Source organism: Corylus avellana, chromosome ca6 (genome assembly GCF_901000735.1).
Source record: "Corylus avellana chromosome ca6, CavTom2PMs-1.0".
NCBI lineage: Eukaryota > Viridiplantae > Streptophyta > Magnoliopsida > Fagales > Betulaceae > Corylus > Corylus avellana.
Genome location: NC_081546.1, coordinates 29324667 through 29345235, shown reverse-complemented (window position 1 = coordinate 29345235; position 20569 = coordinate 29324667). Strand labels below are relative to the sequence as shown.

Below are 20569 nucleotides of genomic sequence, written 5' to 3'. Positions count from 1 at the left end.
GAGAGAGGAAGATTCAAGATTGTTGTGGAGTTAAATATTAAAAATAAAATAAAGGGTAAAATAAATAATCTATTATAACTTGTATTGAAAATGTTAATAAACAAAATACAATAATAAAAAAAATATTTCTGATAATTAAAATTGTTAGTATTGTTGGAAATATGCTATAGGAGTTGTTTTGCAACTCATTAAAATTATTGATTTTTTTGCATTTTATTTTGGAAAAAATACAAAATTAGTCTTTATAGTTTATATCATTTATAATTAGTTCATGTGGTATAAAAAGAACTCAAAAGTCCATAAAGTATGCTAAAAAAACAATTTAGTCTCTATCGTTAAATTACGTTCACTAATTTAACAGATTTTGTTAGTGTGATACTGACCTAAATAGGATAAGTATCACAATTTTATTGGCTCTAACGTTTCAAGCTAGCAGAATGTATTAAGTCAATGAACGACATTTGACTGTAAAAACTAAATTATTTTTTTGCATAATAACTCGTCTTTTCTCACATCACAATCTAATTGACTTATCAACAAAAATAAAAAAAATAAAAAGAGAAAAAAAAAGGAAATAGAAAAAAGAAAAAAAAAAGTTGGCCGACATATAGCATAATCTATTAAGTCAATAGAACAAAATTTAACTATAAAAACTAAATTATTTTTTTGCATAATGACTTCTTTTCTCACATCACAATCTAATTGACTTATTAAAAAAAAAAAAAAAAAGTTGGCCGACATAGCTTTGTCTTCACCATCTGACACGTGGTTTATCTTTGCCAAACCATTTCCATTTGAGCTTAATTTTACACCCAAATGGATAAGCGACAATACCAAGATTTGATTCACCCATCTGTCTCCACGTGGCAACCCTCCTTTCGTTCGACTTTCGTTCCCATCCTCCACAACGCGTACTTTCCCTCTGCCTAGCGTCGACTTTTCAAAACCGCCTACCATCATCGGTCGGACTTGACGTGGACGGTTGCACGTCAAGGTGAATGATGAAGATATTATCATATTACAACGAACATGGCCCCACCTTGATGGGACTCGCGAAATGACGTGTACGGCCCAGATTCAAAATCCAACACGACAATCGTCATTCCCTCCCACCACAATGCCCATCTTCCCGGAGATAGAAAAGGAATATTAAAAAAGTGAGAATCACCAACCCCCTCCCCCCCTGTTAAAACCAATTTCTTTAGATAATTTTACGTGAAATTCTTAGGTTTTGAATAATTATTCTGCCATTTACATTTCGCAATTTTAAGCACATAATATTTGGTTTAGGATATTTACAAAATTAGGGAAATTTTAATACGCCAATAATTCAAAAAGGTCGTAAATGGCAAATATATTAGGGTGCGTTTGAGAGTGCGATTTAAAAAAAAAACGCAATTTTTAAAATCGCTTTTATTAAAATTGTACTCCTAAACGGGCCCTTAGTTAGAGTAAAGTCTACTTGACCTCTTTAAACTATCATATCAATGATAATCTACCTCTTAAACTATCAATTGCGATAATTTACTCCTCAAACTACCAAAACAATGATAATGTATCCGAAATTTTAACAAAATAATGAAATTATCCTTACTAAAATAAAAACAAAAATACTAAAATTTATTTTAGTATAAAATAAAATTATCCTTACGAAATTATCTCAATTTCATTAAGTGTGGTTTCAGCTAATTGAGCTACCTCTTGGAGATAGATAGTAGTTAGCTTTTAAAACCATATGTTATTAAAAATTCTCTATTGTTTGCTACACATTTAAAAAAAAAAAAGCGTTTTGAAATGATATATTTTTTGTGATTTTATTTAAAATGATGGCTTTTAATTTATGAAATTGTTTAGGCCAAACAAAATTTTGTTTTATTTTTACTCAATATCGTATAATTAAAGCTAAATTTATTAACTTAATATGTGATAACAAAAAAAAAAAAAAAAACTGTAGAAAATATATATTTCAAAAATAGAAAAATACTCTTACAAGATTCGAGAGAAAAGCGCGAGTGTCTCGACGACCATCACTTCCGACTCGGATCCTCCGCAGAGCTTGCGTATGCGAGCAGCGAGAGCACGCCGAGCAGGACGATGGAGACGACGCCGTTGAGGAAGAGCGGGAGCGAGGGGTCCGAAAGCTCGGGCGGGTCCGGAGCCGGAGCTGTAGGAGGGTGGGTATACCATCTGGGCGTGAACTCGATCGGGCACGAGTACTGCCACCTCAGGTTCCTCTTCATTCGGGGCAAGTACGTAGAGATGTACAAGCGTGATCCCAGCGAGAACCCCGGCATTGTAAGAGAAACGCACTTTTTCTCTTTCTCTTTTTTACTTTTGGAGTTTTTTTTTTCCTTCTCAATTTTATGTTTTCTGTGTATTCAGCTGTTTGTTTGATTGTTGAGGTGGATTTTCTTGGTTTCTTGGTTTTGATTTAATTGTGATAAATGTGGATGTGTGAAATTTTATGTGGAGTTTATTCGAATCACACCGCTGAAGAGGAAGATGGTGAACATCAGTTGGACAAGTCACAAGGCCCTTCAAGTTTATAGTAGTCCCAATTAGTTTGGTCAAAGTGTTTGAAACAGTGTGGAACTTGGAAAGAAAAAAAATCCTAACGAGTAATGATAATGTCAAGTTAAAGAATCTGCGCTTTATGGTGACACCTTGAAGGTTTGGAAATTGGAATAGTGGATGTAGGGCGTGTTTGGCCTCACGAAATCGCGGCCAAAAGCTTGTTTTTAAACAAATTTGTGGAAATTGATCCGTTTGGAAGTCTGTTTGAAAAATATGGTGGTCAAATCACTGACAAGGGGTACATTTTTAAAAGCCAAACCACAATTTTACCAAGTTAATGGCATTTAAAAAAAAATCGCTATTTGGAATTTTTTTGATGAATATTAACTGCATTTTGAAATTGTTATTTTTTCAAATTGCATTTTGAAATTGGTACTTTTTCAAATTGCATTTTGAAACCGCTAAACCAAATGGACACTTAAGTAGTATAAACTATAGAGTGAGTTTAGTTTCAGTGTTGGCAAAATGGTTAGGATATCCAAGTTTAGCTTAATGGCTTTTCCTCATAGGTTTTTGGCTGAAGATTTTCTAGATCAGCAATGAAGAACCTTCGGTGGGAGGGATTTGATGAAGTCATGGTGAAGTGGGTGATAGATATGTTTCAATGGTTGATGATGCATTGGGTATCGGTGCACTATATGGATCCTGAATTGGTAAAAAATTTAATATAACAAGAAACCTGATCCAGCTGAACATAGAGAAAGATGAATTTTTAAATAAGAAAACCTTTAGAAAATAAGAAAAGTAAACTTAACCAAAACAAAGAGAACAAATAGAAATTTGTCCTTAACAAATATATGAGATTGTGATTATCTTGCAAAGAGGTTATTCTCATTTTAGAGTTTTCTGTTGGGTTTTAAATGTTGCTTTAGTTTCCTCCTATGGCTTCTGTGTTTTTGAGTTGGTAAGCCTTTTGTAGATAGTTGTTAATATAAGCTTTTGTCTCCTTTTTAAACAGTTCTTCGTTGCATAAGTAAGATTATGAACTCAAAAAGGTCGTACATGAGCAAAGTGAGAGAAAACCATCATACTATTTGAGAACAGAAACATAATTTGAGGATGCAAGTGTTGATTTTATAACATTGGTCTTGCTATAACACGTACTATTTGCTTCAACTTTTTCTTTTTATTTATTTTTATTGAATCTTGAACTTTATGTTCAACATTTTCTTGGTGCAGAAACCCATTAGGAAGGGTGTTGCAGGGCCCACACTTTTGGTGCAGGAGCTAGGGCGTCGGAAGGTCAACCAGGGAGTAAGGTCCTAGTAAATTTATGTGTCATCTGTATTGTTAATAATTTATGGATTGCCATCTTATTTAACTATTTATTCTGTTATTTTTATTTCTATCAGTTGTTCTGACTAGCGAAAAATGTTTGGATTTATTTATTTTATTTTTTACTATTTTGAGGAGATAAAGGAAGCAAGATTTTGCTGCTAATGCGATTCCTTTTTGCTAGGATCTTTATGTTTTAAAGTTTTACAATCGGTTGGATGAGGCGAAAAAGGGAGAAGTAAGTTTGTGGTTTCAAGTTATTCAGATCTTAAAAACTGTCACCTAGAAATTGAAAGTTCATAAAAAAAGAAAAAAAAAAAGTCAGAATTGGCTCCTTTTTTTCCTGTTATGAGGACATGACTATCAATTGTGTGGATTTTTTCCCCTTAAAGATTGCTGTCGCTAATGCTGGAGAAGCCCGAAAATGGATGGAGGCCTTTGATCATGCCAAGCAACAGGTACAAGAAAATCAGCTAGAATGTTGTGACTTTCATAGTACAAATTATAAAATTATGGGGGGTTTCTGAGAAAAAATCGAACCTTTTTGGTGGTCCTTGTGACATCTAAGTCAAACTTTGTTTTTGCAAGTATTGAGAATGTTGTGTAGAACTAAAATTAACTTTTGCAGGATTACCAAGTTTTTTCCTCTCTTCATTTTTCTGAAACTTTGCTTTTGACAGGCTGAGTATGAGCTCTCAAAAGGAGGTAGTACGAGAAACAAACTGAACATGGAGACCGAGTATGCATTTTTTTTTTTTTTCTGAATTGATGATAGAGTTTACCTGAGTACTTGAACTGGGTAGAGTTTATTTTCAGAAAGGTCTTTGAACCATTTAAATGAGGATTGAGAGGAAACTGCCAGCTGATTCCACCTGGTAGATTGCTTTGTTAAAATGCAAAGCAAGCTCTTTATGAAGGGATTTTTCCATAATTAGATGGTACAATTTAAGCAAGGTTGAATTAGTCTAGGGTAAAGGTTTGGATTTTTTTTTGGTTCTATTATCTACTATTTTTATTGCTGGGTTCCATCTGATGCCGGGATCATTTCTTTAGGTTGCTCTTTGTATGTATACATAATACATTACAGGTGCACTAGCTGTCTTTTACGCGATAGATTCAAGCCTTTGTATTCCTTGGCATATGAAACTTTCTTACTCTTTTATACTTGTCTTATGTCTCTTAACCTTTTTTATACTGTGGAAGGATCAATCTGGAAGGACATCGACCTAGAGTGAGGCGATATGCACATGAGTTAAAAAAGCTTATAAGAATTGGGCAAGGTGATATTGCATGTGCATGGTTTGATTTATTTATGTTTGTAAAATACCATGCCTGTAAATTGAAGTAAGTCATTGCTGCTCTCTCATTTGGAACAGGGAAGCATTTGAATTAAGAGCTGAGCAAATATTCTGAACTTATATTATGCAAGATATTGTACATATAAAAAAAAAACTTACAAGTTGTTGTAATATACTATCAAAGTTTCTTATCAAATCTTCACAGTTTATTATTTTATGCCGTCAATAATATCTTTGATGTGAAATGAAGGCACACATTAATCTTTTATGCTTGCTTTTTGCGATTGTTACTCAGTTTCTTTATAACATATTGCTACTGTTTTTATTTATCAATATATATATTGCTACTGTTTTGACGTGGATTTTTCTATCATACTACTATTTTATATGATTATTTTAGTCAATAAATGATTCTTCCTACACATGATTGTATACGTTAGTATTTTATATTCTTGGAGTTGAAATATATTATCTATCAGTACTGATACATAATTTTCTCTCTTTCTGTTACAGGTCCAGAGACGCTTTTGCGCCAATCTTCGGATTTGGGTGCTAGAGTTAGGCCAGATCGGTACAGTGAAGTAGACAGTGGAGATACAATTGAGGCACATGAGTGGAAATGCGTGCGAACAATTAATGGTAATTTCTCTAGGCCTATTACTTTCTGCCTAATAGACCATCACTAGGCAATGTTTCTAGCTTTATTCTCCTGTCTAAAGTTGTTGCCCGTTCATTCCTGGTGGCTCCTTTCTTAAGATTTCACTTTTGTTTTCAAACATAACCATTCATTCTGCTGCTTAGCATAATACTGATGGTTATCGATATCTTTCACTAGCCTTCCTGTGGCCTTTTGGTTTTGTCAATCATTGACAAAGCCAGAGGTCCAAAGTTTAAGTACTGCTATAGATGGTGAGGCTCACTCAAATATGTCTAAGCCGTCATTGAGATCAGAGTCTTGAATGGGCATCAGGGCTTAATTTGTGTTGGCAGAATATAGTTTGTGGATTTCTTTTTCTTTGCTTCTTTTTTTATTTATTTATTTTTATTGTGATTAGAGTCTTGAATGGGTATTAAAGACTCAATTTTTTTATTGATGAAATTTGGGTAAAATTTATTACGTCTTCAGTTAGATTTGGTATAAATATCTTTATGCTTTTAAATGATTTTCTTCTCGGAATCACTTCAACTTATGTAGTAACAGAGAAAACAATGTAAAAGTTTAAATAAGGATAAATGTAAAATTAGTCCCTGTGGTTGGCCTAAATTACAAATCTCTTTATGTCGTATCAAAGTGATCTCAGAGGTCCGTGTGATATGCTAAAGAAACAATTTAGTCCCTAGAGTCAAATTCCGTTAAAACATTTGACAGATTCTGTTAGGTGCCATGTCCGCTATATAGTACTTAGAAAGAGATAGAGTTAAGGCCCAAATGGGTAGCAATTGAACACACACACACACACACACAATGTTAAATTAGAGTTAAAAAAAAAAAAAAAAAAAAAAAAAAGGAAGAAATTATGTATAGGCTAATGACCAGGGGAAAGAGTCTTTTACCTAAAAATATTGGATAATGATAAAATCTGTACTCATGGATAAGGACCTTCTCTGTATGGGCTGGTTAGTGGGTCAGTTAGAACAAGTGATGAAACGTATTCTAAAGTATACCCAGATACTTCATTGTGTAAATAATTATCCTGAATGGTTGAAAAGTCATTTAGGGCTTGTTAATACTCCTTCTACATACTTGTTATTATTATTATTATTATTATTTTATTTCAGGTGTTAGAATCTTTGAGGATGTTGCTGATTCCCAGGTATCTACTATTATCTCAATTTTTTTTCTTTGGAATAAGAATGACCACATCAGTTATCATAATTACTACTTTATCTTTGATTGTGGTTTTGTTAGTTCTGCTGGGAAATACATCCTGGAAAGTGTTCCAAATATCTAGATTGTTATTTTATTGTGAAGCTTGGGGAAAATATGACGTGTCTTCCCTTACCTTCCGGGGTTTATAGCTTTCTTTCCCAAAAATTGAATTCCATTACAGAACAATATCACCTGGAAGATTCTTAGTTGAGACAACAGATGCTTATGGCATTTGTTTTTAAACAAACAAAAAGTTCTATGCTTTTATTTTTTAATTATAAAGGCTTATTGGAATAGAAAAAGTGAAATAATTATGATACATGGACAAAACATATGGCCGGAGATACACAAGGGAATGATCTTTGATTGACGCGAGGGAGATCCTTCTGCTAGATGTTACTTTATTTTTCTCTTTTGATAAGTCACTTCTTTTTGCTGCTCATCTTGGTGCCTATGAGAATGAGAAGCATATGATAAATGTGTGATTTAAATCTAAATTTTTTGACAGCTTGGGTCATTATTATTTAAATTTTAATGAATTTCGATTACTTATATATATATATATAATTTAAATGGAAATTGCTCGGGCTTTTCATTAACTTTAGACAAAGGGAATAACCAAATTGCAATTTCTTCTCACTATCCCGTTGCGTGCTCATCTTCAGTGTACTGTTAAGCCTCTGCCGGCATCAAATCTGATAGTACCTGAATTAACCTCCCAATTTTGTATATTGTTATAATATTTGATGATAAGTAGATTGAGATTTACAATACACAACTACTTATAAAAAAAAAAAAGAATAGAACAGAGATTTAATAATTTATAATACACAACGGCGCCTTATTTGTCTTTACACCTAAAAAACTTCTGCTCACCTCAGAGACCTTGTTGCTTATAAAAACCTAAATAAAATAATTCTTTGATGTATAGATATGTCTCAATTACTCTCTCATACATGCAACAATGTAGTTGCTGTCACATTATGTGGAAATCAAGCTTGATGAATAGATAAAAATAAGATCAATGAGTTAATTTTTAACTTAGGGGCGCCTCTCGCTTTTCTTTAATAAAATCTATCATTACTTATATATATATATATATATATATATATATATTTGTTTTATTCTCCATGTACGTGAGCTGTATCCCTTTTGTTTTATAAATTATTTCACAAAATATAAATTGTTGAGGTCTATGGACAACTTAGCCTAGAAAGTGTTTCTTGAATTATCCCAATCTCTTCTCTCCTTTCATTTTTGGAAGTATTTCATACCTAATAATACTTAACTTTTATATTTACATGAAAGTTAATTTTTTTTTTTTGATAAGTAATAAGTTTTTTTTTTTTTTGATAAGTAAAAGTTAATATTATCAGAGACAACGTGTGTGAATTTTTCCTGGATTGGTGAGCACATCAATAAGTACACTGTTATTTGAATGTTTCAAATTTAATTTATGGTCGGCGTATTGAATAGAAACTATAGTTCCATGCAATTTGTGTTTGAATAATATTTTCCAAATAGCTTTCTTTCTCTTTATGTTTGTGGTTGAAACTTGCTTTGGAACTGATATTTCTTTGCTGATGTTTCTTTCTTTGGAGCTGAAGTAATTATTATTTTTTTTGTTAACCAGATATATTGCCTCAAGTATTGCATTAATTATTTTTTGCTCTATGTAGAGTGGTAAAGGAGTTCTTGTGAAGTCAGTTGGTGTTATTGATGCAACTGCAGATACCGTTTTTGAAGTGATTTTAAACATTGACCGACGTCAGAGATATGAGTAAGCTGCTTATATTGTTTTCTAGAGTGACAGTTGCATTGTATTTAACTTCAACGTCTTATATAATTATCTTCACAGGTGGGATACGTTGACAAGTGACTTGGAGGTGATAGATTCTTATGATGGGCACTATGACGCTGTCTATGGGACATACGATCCAAAATATCTCACTAGGTAATGTCATTAGATATATCTAGCTGTTTCTGCTTCGAATTACATGATTTTACTTAGATTTTCATCAATACATGCACTGTTAGAACTGTCGGACATTTGTTGAGATGTCCGGAAGTTTTAGGTATATTGGGACTAAAATGGAATACATGAATATTAGTTTAGTAAAATTTAGGAATAGAAATGATGTCCGGATGAAAGTTGAGGACCAAGAGATACCTCAAAGTGAATTCTTGGACCGGTTATTCTTGAGGAAAATGTGATTCATGATTTTGTTCATGGATTAAGGTAGGATGGATGAAGTGGAGCAGGGCATCTAAAAATGTTGTGGTTGAAGAATACACCTTACCGAGCTAAAGATTTTTTTTTTCAAAACTGCTAATAAGCACATGCAATTTTGCTTATGAAACAATGCTTTTCAAGTAAGCACGAACTCTTGTGATGTGTATTCCCCTTCTCCTTGTCGTCAATGTACGCTACTAGGAGACTCAGTGTGATGCCCCAAAGTATTTAACTTGTAAGTAGCCTTGAAATGTCACTAGCAACATCTCCAGATTCATTTAACAGGTAAATGATCTGAAGAGTTACCACAACTCCTCAACATCAGTTAACTATGCAGTGAAAAGGTTATATCTTTTTGTTTTTTGACAACCACAATAGCTATAAGACTGAATCACCACAAGTAATAATAACAATGACCAGAGTACTACTATATCACAATTTAACTGAAGCCATTATACTCATAACCTTTTTTTTTAAGTGATCGAAATATCATAAAAAAGGAAAAAGTGCTACTTTGGTGCATAGGGAGTCTACAGACTAAACAGGAGAAACAACTAGCTAGGGCTAGAGGGGAAAAATAAATCATGAAAACTAAACACCCAAGGAGCTACAAACATAGTTGTCTAAATATAGAGTAAAAAAGAGAAAGGACTCAAGCTCCACCAATGTCCTATCGCGGTCCTCAAAACTTAAGTTTTTTATTTCCTCCAAAGACACCACAAGAGGCAAGAAGGCACCATCTTCCACACAGTAGCACTCCGAGTGCTACCACCAGTCCACCAACAAGCAAACAAGTTAGCTACTGTACAAGGCATCACCCAAGACAACCTAAAACGACTGAAAAAAGTCATTCCATAAGGTGCAAGCAACTTCACAATGCAGGAGAAGATGGTCTACGGACTCCTCTTTCCTCTTGCACATACAACACCTATAGACTACAATGACATATTGCTTCATAAGGTTGTCTATAGTAAGGATTTTCCCTAAGGCCGCTGACCAAGCAAAAAAGGCCATTTTCAAAGTAATCTTCGTCCGCCAAATACCCTTTCAAGAGAAAGGACTGCCATCGTTACAAGTAAGAACGCTGTAAAATAAGCTAACTACAAACAACCCTTTCCTGGAGGGAGACCACCAAAGCTTGTCTTCACCACCCCGTTTCACTCTATCTGAGTGCAACAAATTGAAGGATGGTCATACATCGTTGGGACAGTTTTAGGATGGTCATACATCGTCGGGACGGTTTCACCGTCAAGCTGTTTCCAAGACTGTTAGAACGGTCTGACCATCAAGATAGTTCTCGGATCGTACAAAAAATCTGAACTCAAAAAATCCTACCTTTAATCCATCTAATACATTCTAAGGCTTAAAAAAACTTCATTTCACTAACCTAGACACTAATCACATCCTAAAATGAAGCTCAAACGCTAAAATCTCAAGATTTATCCCAAAAAAAAAAATCATAACATTTCTTTCAAAAACCAAGGCTTTTATCTCCAACACTTCAAAAATCAAAAGGACCTACACAACACCACCTTTAGCAGTTGGAGAGACATTCTTAGCATGAAACTTGAAATAGAACATACCATCCACAAAACTTCAAATCACTAACCCTAAAGTCGTCATCTTTCATCACAAAAACTCAACTTTTTCCTTCCAAAATACACACACCAAATTTTACTTATAGGAAAAAAAAAAAATACACGCACCAAATTAAATACATCAAATAGCTAAACTCAATATAAACTCATAACAAAACCGAAATACTACAGAGTTAGGATAACCTTTCTTAGGTGGCTGTAAACTCACATAAATGGGCGTCTAAGGTTTGATTTGGAGTTTTAAAGACCCTCCCCCATGCCTATGCAACTTGGCTTCTTCTGATTCGCATGCAAACTGTCACCATTCGAATGGTCTTCATATCATTTGGATATTCTTGCTAAGGTGGGTCATCAAGACGACTTTTGGGTCGTTCAGACATCTTTCTTGTTTTTCCGTTATCTACTAATTTCTCCTATTTGTTTAAAATCTCATTTTCTTATCCAACTCTATTATAAACACTTGGGCACTAATTAGGGTGCCTTTAAGGCTAATTTAGTGTTGGGCATTATACTAAGCAAGGTAACTTGCTTGCAGTCTAGAACTAACAGCCTCCTGCCTGCACTCTGTCAAACACTTTCTTCAAATTCAAGGTCTTCTTCAACCTGAGATTTGATTCAATACCTTGGTGTATGTCCAGGACAGATGATGCTTGTGAGTGTTCTATGGAACTATATGTGTTGGTAGTAAGGAAATAGCACATTAAGAAAAAATGGATATGTCAATGATAGTGACTTCAATTGAGAGCTAGATGAAGGAAATTCTTTTAAAATTATTGGCAATGTAATGAAGACATGAATTGAATTGGTGTTGGTGAGTAACATAATTCAAGAAGGCACCAACAGGGCAAGAAAGTGCAGAATGGCACAAAAGGACCTAATGGCGGGTATTTCTCTACATGGAGCATAATGGCATGAAAGGATTAATGTAGCCTGCCCAATGTAGCAGGGTTAAGAATAAATTGATTTGAGATGTTGAATTTCTGAAGTTTATCCCTGCATAAGAAATTATGTTTCTATCATAGGCATTTTTATTTATTGTCCTTCCTCATTCTTTTACAATATCAAAACGGAGATACATGTTAGGCTGAAACAACTTATCAAAAAGAAAATTAACCTTTTTTTTTTTTTTTTTGATAAATAATGTATATTCAAACAGTGCACAGAGGGGCGCAACCCATGTACCCATGTATACAGGAAGAATACAAGAGAACTCATTTTGCAGAGGGTTTTTTTTAAAAAAAAAAATCCTGAAGGAAACAATATAGTTTCATTAATGATTTTGAATGCCAAATTAATATCTACATAAACCAATGGTTACCACTTAAACCAAATACTGTTTTTAATTGTTTGCATCTGATATCCTCATGTCTTTTATCATTCTTGGGTCAATGTCTAAGCAATAATTGGAAATTAAAACCCATGGTTGTTTACTAATTTATTTTATTGGTAGCTGTGCATTCATAAAAAATAAATAAATGAAAATTATTGGTAGCTATGGGCCTTTTGTTTTTCCTAGTTTCAGTTGAACCGGTTAACTCATGACTTGATAATTAAAAGAAGAAGAAATAATCTTGATGATTTTCAAATCTTTAAGCCCACATCTGCCTTCAACACAATGAGCTGGCCTGCTAGGTTCCCTGTTCTAGGTTCAATGCCCATCATATCATTGTCAGTGCACTCTGCATGCCCCGGTTTCCTTATTATTTATTTCTTAGTCATCAACATCCAAAGCTTACTGTTCTAACAGTTATAATTTATGTTTTTTTTTTTTTTTTTTTGGTTATCTTTAGTATGACAATTAATGTTTAATGGAGACCGTAATACATTACTTAATAAATATCAATTGCTTCGCTTAATGTCTTTTCAACTTCATTTTGTTTCATGCTACATGATATGAATGGCAGGTGGCATTCCAAGAGAGATTTTGTCTTCTCCCGGCAATGGTTTCGCGGACAGGATGGAACATATAGTAAGTAAATAAGGTTCCTTATAAGCAATAGGGTGATTTCAAAATAGAGGGGTATGGGAGCACGTGGTGTTGGAAACATCTGTAATGCTAACTATAAAAATCCTGTTGGCCTTGATTATGTACTATGATTTCATCCTTTACTCTGAGAATGCTTTACATGATTTTTTGCAAGAATGGGTGGTAGTAAATGGTTTTGAAAAACAAAGAAATGGATGGTAATTAATAGTCTCTAATTAATTTAGGTTTCTGTAAAGCTAAGATGCTTTGGCTCTCTGAATGGGAATGTTTCAGAATTTAAGTCCTTGCTTTTATAGCTAGTTGCCACAAGCCAGGAGGCTCTACTATTAAATGATCTACAAAAGGCATGTAACAGAAAGCTAGTTAAAAATTCTAACTCGAATTGCCTGTGGTGATATGACTTTTTTGCCGTATTTTAATACAAGAAATCTGCTGTTTGCCTTTGTACTTGTCTGACATATGCTATGCATTTATTCATGCAGCTATCTTGCAATTGCCAGCTCCAGCTTTAGATAAAAAGAAGCCTCCAAGATCTGGTTATCACCGTACAAAAATCAACCGTAAGAAATTTTGTTTGATTCTTTTAAAGATATCTATAAGATTGGCTTTTTAACTGCAATGATGACATCCCTGCTCCCTTTTCTAGACTCTATGCGAGTCAACAGCTACTCAGTTTGTTGTGTATACATTTGTGAGGGTTGTGTCACACATTAAAGAAATATAAAAAAAAAAAAAAAAAAAAAGAATACTTAAGTGGACCCAATCCCATTAGCTTAGGATTTTAGGCTAGAAGTGGTGCCCTAATGTGTATGTTAATTTACAATGTGTATGTTAATTTACTTTTGTTTGACTCTCCTTGTTGCTTTTCTCCCTAACAATTGGTATCAGAATCCATGGTTAGCTTCCGTTGCTGCTGATACGAGCGTCTTAATTTGACTCCGGTAAAAAGAGTGTGGTTTCTCTTGGAGTATGCGTGACACTCTTGTGTGTGGGGGAGTTTGGTCAATATGAAAGAGACTCATAAGTGAGGGGAGATTTGTTGTGTATACACTTGTGAGAGCTGTGTCTCACATTAAAGAAATATAAAATATATAAAAAAAGAAAAAAAAGAAAAAGAAAAAGAGAGAGAGTACTTAAGTGGATTCAAGCCCATTGGCTTAAGCTTTTGGGCTAGAAGTAGTGTTCTAATATGTATATTAATTTACTCTTGTTTGACTCCATTGGTGTTTCTCTCCCCAACACAGTTTATCATACCGAACAAATGGACTAGTACATTGGTGCATTATGTATATGATATACAGATGGCATCCCCACCTCTATTTGATGAGTAACATGCCCAATTATTTGTTTGCCATAACTTTTCAACCTTTGCTTCCAGCTAATGAAAGTATTCAATTAGGTTGTTGCTTTTATAGTAATTCATGACATAACTTTGTAGTAGAGACTGCTGCTCTAGAGTTGGGAGTTGATGCATGTTGTGAAAGCTTGGAAATCCATCAAGTATTTCCCATGAACCATTTTAAGACTTCGTGAGAAAAAAAGGATTTGATACCCACTGTGATCCTGGTTTGCTGTATACACACACACCCACACACAGAGTTCTGTACAGATATTTTGACTGTCTTGATAGCAAGCTTGAGCTTGTTTTCACTGTTCATGGCTTATTGAGAACTCTTTTATTGGGTTTTTTAGTTTCACATTCTTGTTCATTGGTGAAGGTTGAGTGTAAATATTTTAATAAAAAATCTCAATTAAACAGATAAAACTTATTAACTTGTTTTCTTTGTTTTGCATTGTAGCATCTACCTGGGAGATTACAAGTTTAAACACACCCATTGGTTCAAATGCTCCAAAATGTCTTGTAACTCAAATGTTAGAGATACATTCTTCACGATGGTTTGGATGGAAGCAAAACCACTGCTCAAAGTTTGAAAAGAGTGTTCCTTACGCACTACTATGCCAAGTGGGAGGTTTGCTTATCTAATATTTCTTGTTATTATCTAATTTACAGTCTGAATGGTTTAGAGTCAAGAAAGGCTCCTGAGACCATTAATCATATATGGTCCCATACAGTCAGGTCTATGATCAGTTTTAGAAAGCTTTGACCTATCAAAGATAGTACATGGTGGAGATTCTTCACTAGTCTCAGAACTTCCTAAGTTTAGCTCAGACTCAAGTTTCAATTTTCTTATTCAAACTTTGTGAACACGGACTTTGATCTTCTATACAGTGTACTAGCAACAACCAACACCCCAATGATGTGGTTAGAGCTTTGGGAAGCAAAACAACAGGGGTAACAGAACTGCTAAATGTGATAATTCAATGGCATGATCTTTTCTGAGCACAACAGCAATACTTCTAACATGGGTTTACACATTTCTTGTGTTGCATAGCTTTTGCAAACTGTCTTTGACTAAGCTTTAACACAAAAGATGCTGAAGGGCATCCTGCCACATCAGTTGAATGATTTGAGAACAATTCATATTGTCATGGGGAAGAACTCCGATATTTAGTTTTTTGCTTTTAGGGTTAAAAGCCAGGAATAGGAGAGAAAACGAGGTTTATTAAAGAGACTTGGTTCAGGTAAAAAAGAGAAGAAGAAAAGAGAGAACTGCCTAATTTTGATAAACATGGATTAAATTTCTTTTCCGATGGTATGATCGCGATGTTAATTTTAAGTATCTTTTAATGCTAAGCAATAATGAGAACAACATAGGTCAACAATGATGGTAATCCTATGAAATTCTATTGCACAAATCGTTGATGAAATGTTTATTCCATTGGTAGTGATGTTTTAATGGTTAATGGGTGGCCAGGTCTAAAGGAATATATCGGAGCAAACCCTGCTCTCAAATTTGAATCTGTGACCACAGTCATCCATTCAAAAATCTCTGATGTTTCCTTCTTCAATAGTGAATATGACGACGCAGAAGTGCAGGATGAGTTTTATGATGCAATTGCTGGTGACTCATCATCATCCTCAGAAGATGAAGAAAGTGACAATGATGAAGAACATGACAATAAGGTTTTATCTTTTCTGCCACTTTTATACTAGAAATAGAGTACTTTTGGGGTCTGATTGAATGCAACGTGCCCATATATGGAAACTATCATTTGTAAATTTCCAGAATTTAATATCAGTCCCTCAAATTTGTCAGGAAATGAAAGCGAAGCTGAAGAATATTTCTTGGGCCATCACAGGCTTAGCTTTGAAGCGAACATCAGGTCTGCCACATTAATGGTTGTAATTGAAAAGACATATCAAACAGTACTCTATATTAGTGTAGCCAACAGTCATAAATGGAAGATATCTATTTTACAATTGTTTTTTATCATTCTCATACGAAATTCAATTGCCAAATTAGGTTCTTAGCTCAAAAGATGTTTGCTACTGTAGAATGCTAAAGTTTAATTATAACAGGTAATCCTAGATGAGGGCTGGCCACCAAACACGCAGCTTATTTTTCCAGTGCTACCTCTTTCCTTTATAAAAGGAGGAGATTAGTGTTTCTAGTTTACCTAAAGGAGATCATAATTATATGCCAATAATATTTGGATATGATTCTTCTTGTTTGTTTGTCATATTTGGGAATTTCTATTTTTCATTGTAAAGTATTCAAAGATCCTTTGAGGAAACATGCTTCATGAATTGTTTAGTAATGATGAAAAACTTGTGTATTAATTTTGTCTGCTCCAGTAACATATGGCATAAAAATCGAATCTGTAATTTGTCATTCTTTTTCCCCATCCATTGCAAAGTACTCAGTACCAAAATATTTGGTCATTCTCAATGCAGCTCGAGATGCAAATAAGGAACTAGAACCTACTGTAACTCCTATGATTATTGATCCAACCCAGTTTCATGGTTCATTGCACAAAGGAAAGGATGACACAGGCACAAACTGTTGGACTTCTCCAAGTGGTACGGGATTTATGATCAGAGGAAAGAATTACCTAAAAGACAATATGAAGGTGGGTTTTGCTCTCCTTTTTGAGCTATTTGTACATGTTGCAGTGACCTTATTAGTCCATTTGTGTTATTGTGTTATGTATTTTGTTATGGCACATTAAGAGAAAAACAGCAATTGCATTGATGTATCTCTTCTCTCCTTATAGAGCTACTTACCTAAACTCTATCTATTGGAAGTTGTTCTATCTCTAAAACTTCATGACTAGTTTATCCATGAATTAAGACCATTTGGCTACATTATGGACTGATTTGCAATAGACAGTTTCCACGGTTGACCTATGAACTTATACCATCAACTGAAGTTCACAGATTTTATTTGATGTGCCATGAAACATCTATCTCATTTGTCAAGCTCTTGACCTGCTAGAACTCATGTTTGACTTTAAAGGTCTGCATTAGTTTGTTCTTTTCTCTTGTCCATTGTCATGCACAGGCTGTTTTGGATTTCATCTGGTATTAGTAATATGAGGGCATGATCTGGAAATGTGAAGAAAATAAGTGCATATGAAGCATGGATATGTGACCAAAGCATATAAGCTTGTTGTGCAATTGTCCTGGAACAATAGCAGATATATATATATTTTCAGTTCAGGGATTGGCGAGCTTAGAGTTGCGTCCTACTTTAATATTTTAATATCTGCAGCACAGAGTAGCGTTGTCCTTAGTTTAATCTGGTATTTGTTCTTCAAAAACAAGGTGCTAATATGTTGGGTGGGATCTAAAACATACTCATGCGTCTTGTGAACGTTGTACTTTCCTTTATTCTTAATTAACATAAGAACATATACATACTTTAAGAAATGCACAGCTATGTTATTTTATAGTCACCAGAAGTGTGACTTACTCTTACTCATGTTCTAACTACTGTGTAACTTCTAAAATTTGAATCTCTTTTTTATTTCAGAATTTTGAACATCTTGTTTGGATCAGTGGTTTTATGTATTCTGTTATACAATTTACTGTCACTGTTTCATGGCTCATAAATTCTAAACATCTTAATGTATTTGTTTCTTTGTCAACAGAAATAAATATTGCGGTAAACAATGATATAGTTTACTCCTCTGAGAGCATACACAAGCATTTTACTCTAATTTGCCAAAAATGATGTCTGACCCATTTCTATGTTCTTGCTGAAAGCTTAATGCATGAGTTCTGTAAATTTACCAGTAATGGAAACTATACTCTTTTTCAGGTAATGGGAGGAGACCCGCTTCTCAAGCTCATAGCCGTTGATTGGTTCAAAGTCGATCAAACCATAGATGGGATTGCACTGCATCCTAGGTGTCTTGTTCAGGTAGAAATACGGTGTTCGTAATTAGTTGCTTCTTATTCTTAGTTCTTAACCTGAAAAGTTTCTTCTGTCTCTTGGCTCTTCTCTTCTCTATTCCAGTCAGAAGTAGGAAAAAAACTTCCATTCATCCTTGTCATTAATCTCCAGGTATGTGTATAAATGCCTTCTAGATTCATTTTACCCTATCACATATAATACCAATGCAACGCGAAGAACTAAGGATCTTTGCCTACTCTTTTCAGTTCTATGGAGTATATATTGATTGTAGTTATTTTTTCATAATTTTCACGCTAGAGTACTTTTTCTACAAAATATGATTTGACCTTCTATGATGCTTGATGAACTAATTTGAAGATGTCCTGAAACTTTTTTGATTGTTGTTATGGAGCAAAAAAAATGGCTCAGCAATACAGCAGAAGACTGAGTGGAAAATGAAACTGATTTTGCAATAGCAGAATGAATGACTTAAACATGTTATTCAGTTACTGATATTTTCTCATTTAGGTTTCGAAGACAAAAAAGAAATATAGTTGGGTTAGGCTTTCTCTTAGCTCATTTTCCTCTCATTATTTTGCTTAAAATGGCATCTAGAGATATGCATCATGTAGTGTCTTATGATCTTCTTTGGTGCTACAAGTGTCAGTTTGGCCTTCCAAGTAGGAGAATATATCTTGATTGCCCTGTTCCAGGTTCCTGCCAAACCAAACTATGGTTTGGTCCTTTACTATGCTGCAGACAGACCTGTAAAACAAAGTTCTTTGCTGGCTAAATTTGTGGATGGAAGTGACATGTTTCGGGATGCAAGATTTAAACTAATTCCTAGTATTGTTGAGGTATGAAATGCTCAAAGTATAAAGATTCTGCAATATTTTAGTGGCTTATGTCGGTTTTTCCCTTGATGGCATTGAGCAGCTGATGGTTTTTAATGGGTGCAGGGGTATTGGATGGTCAAGCGTGCAGTTGGAACAAAAGCTTGCTTATTGGGGAAAGCTGTAACCTGCAAATACTTGAGACGAGACAACTTTCTGGAGGTAAAACTACCCAAATATTTCTCTATTGTCTTGCCTGTGTTAGGCATGCTGATGATCACTGCATATATTTATAAGGTGAATATGTTAATGGGATGTCAAGTACTATGAAATAACTGTAATATTTAGTATTGCAAAACTGAGTGAAAGAACAGATTGAGTACTATTGTACATGTTTCTCCACTGCATTTCTTCTCTCTTTCGACTAAATTACATTCTCCCTCTGTGCTCTCTGTGTGCGTGTAAAAATGACTGCCAAAATTCCTATTATGCAGATTGATGTGGATATTGGATCATCCTCAGTAGCAAAGAGTGTCATTGGCCTTGTTCTGGGATATGTCACAAGCATAGTTGTTGACCTTGCAATTTTGATAGAGGTTTGTCCTTTTCTGCTATTATATTTGCAAAAGAAGGATTCTTCTGCTATCATCTCTGCTCTTTTTTTGGTGTGCATTTGAGATTGTGAATGGGTCTTGAACTTTTTATAGTTGTTCACCATGAATGTCAATAGAGGTTTCACCTTTGTGATTCCAATATATTATGGCACATAAATTCTTTTTTGTGATACACTGCTCTCTGCTGGTACAAAATTGAGATTATGAATGTTTTTGTGCCTTAAAGATATGTACTGCTTTTGTAATTTAGGTGACTGATTGAAACAAAATTCAGTAATTAGTATTCCCAATCCTGTGTTCAATCGTTCATCAATTCAGCTATTACAAATGACTCAATTAATTCAGCTTTAACCATGCATGTCATACACAATTGGATATTGACAGTTGGGTGTTTGCAGGCGAGGGAAGATGCAGAATTGCCTGAGTACATTCTTGGTACTGTTCGACTAAATCGTGTGAGGCTCGACTCTGCTGTACACTTTGAAATTTGAGGTTTTCAGATGCCAACATTCTTTAGTTATCTTGGTCGTCATGATTGATACTATAAAGTTAATTAGGGCCCTTTTTCCAATGTTTTCCACTCTATATAGAATAAACCTTCACAGAAGAGATTTGACATGTAAAATCGAGTGATATATGAAAAGAAAGCCTCCATATGTCCAACTTCTCAGCTTAAATCTTTTCCTTTCTTTTTTTTTTTAAACTCTCTTGGTTGTAATTGAATAATGAATTTTATTGAAAGATCGGCATGAGAATTCATTAAGAGAACTTACAGAAGAAAACGACAAGGCTTCCGAGGAAAGCAGAAGGATAAATAGCAAACCCTTCGATTACTTATCAAAAGAAATCGCAAACCCACGAGAATCTAACTAATTGCCGTTTTCTGGAGCCTATAAAAAAGCCCAAAATGGTGTAACCTCTACCCCACAACTCTGCATCTACCATCTAAATTAACATTTGTTGTCTGCATAGACCCTAAAAATTGAGGCTTTATTTTTATTTTTTTATTTCATAAAATATGCAGCCTAGCTTTAAAATGTAGCATTTTTG

The 20569-nt window shown here is 34.3% G+C and overlaps 1 protein-coding gene across 2 annotated transcripts; it reads left to right on the top strand.

Annotated features, from left to right (window-relative positions):
* The first annotated feature begins 1982 nt into the window (after positions 1-1982).
* Positions 1983-20182, top strand: LOC132185811 (protein ENHANCED DISEASE RESISTANCE 2-like). 2 transcript variants are annotated; one of them, XM_059599603.1, is made up of 22 exons: positions 1985-2295; positions 3754-3828; positions 4034-4087; positions 4242-4307; positions 4530-4588; positions 5053-5129; positions 5661-5786; positions 6927-6961; positions 8697-8797; positions 8876-8971; positions 12753-12817; positions 13318-13395; positions 14635-14805; positions 15652-15860; positions 15994-16060; positions 16632-16807; positions 17998-18099; positions 18196-18243; positions 18786-18929; positions 19032-19127; positions 19400-19501; positions 19918-20182. In XM_059599603.1, the coding sequence occupies exons 1-22, from the start codon at positions 2095-2097 to the stop codon at positions 20008-20010; spliced, it is 2241 nt and encodes a 746-aa protein (XP_059455586.1). In that variant the 5' UTR covers positions 1985-2094; the 3' UTR covers positions 20011-20182. The 2 variants fall into 2 exon arrangements, 1 of the variants encoding a protein (XP_059455586.1); XR_009440643.1 differs by lacking the exons at positions 19400-19501; positions 19918-20182 and having other exon boundaries at positions 1983-2295; positions 18734-18929; positions 19032-19122.
* The last annotated feature ends 387 nt before the right edge of the window (positions 20183-20569 follow it).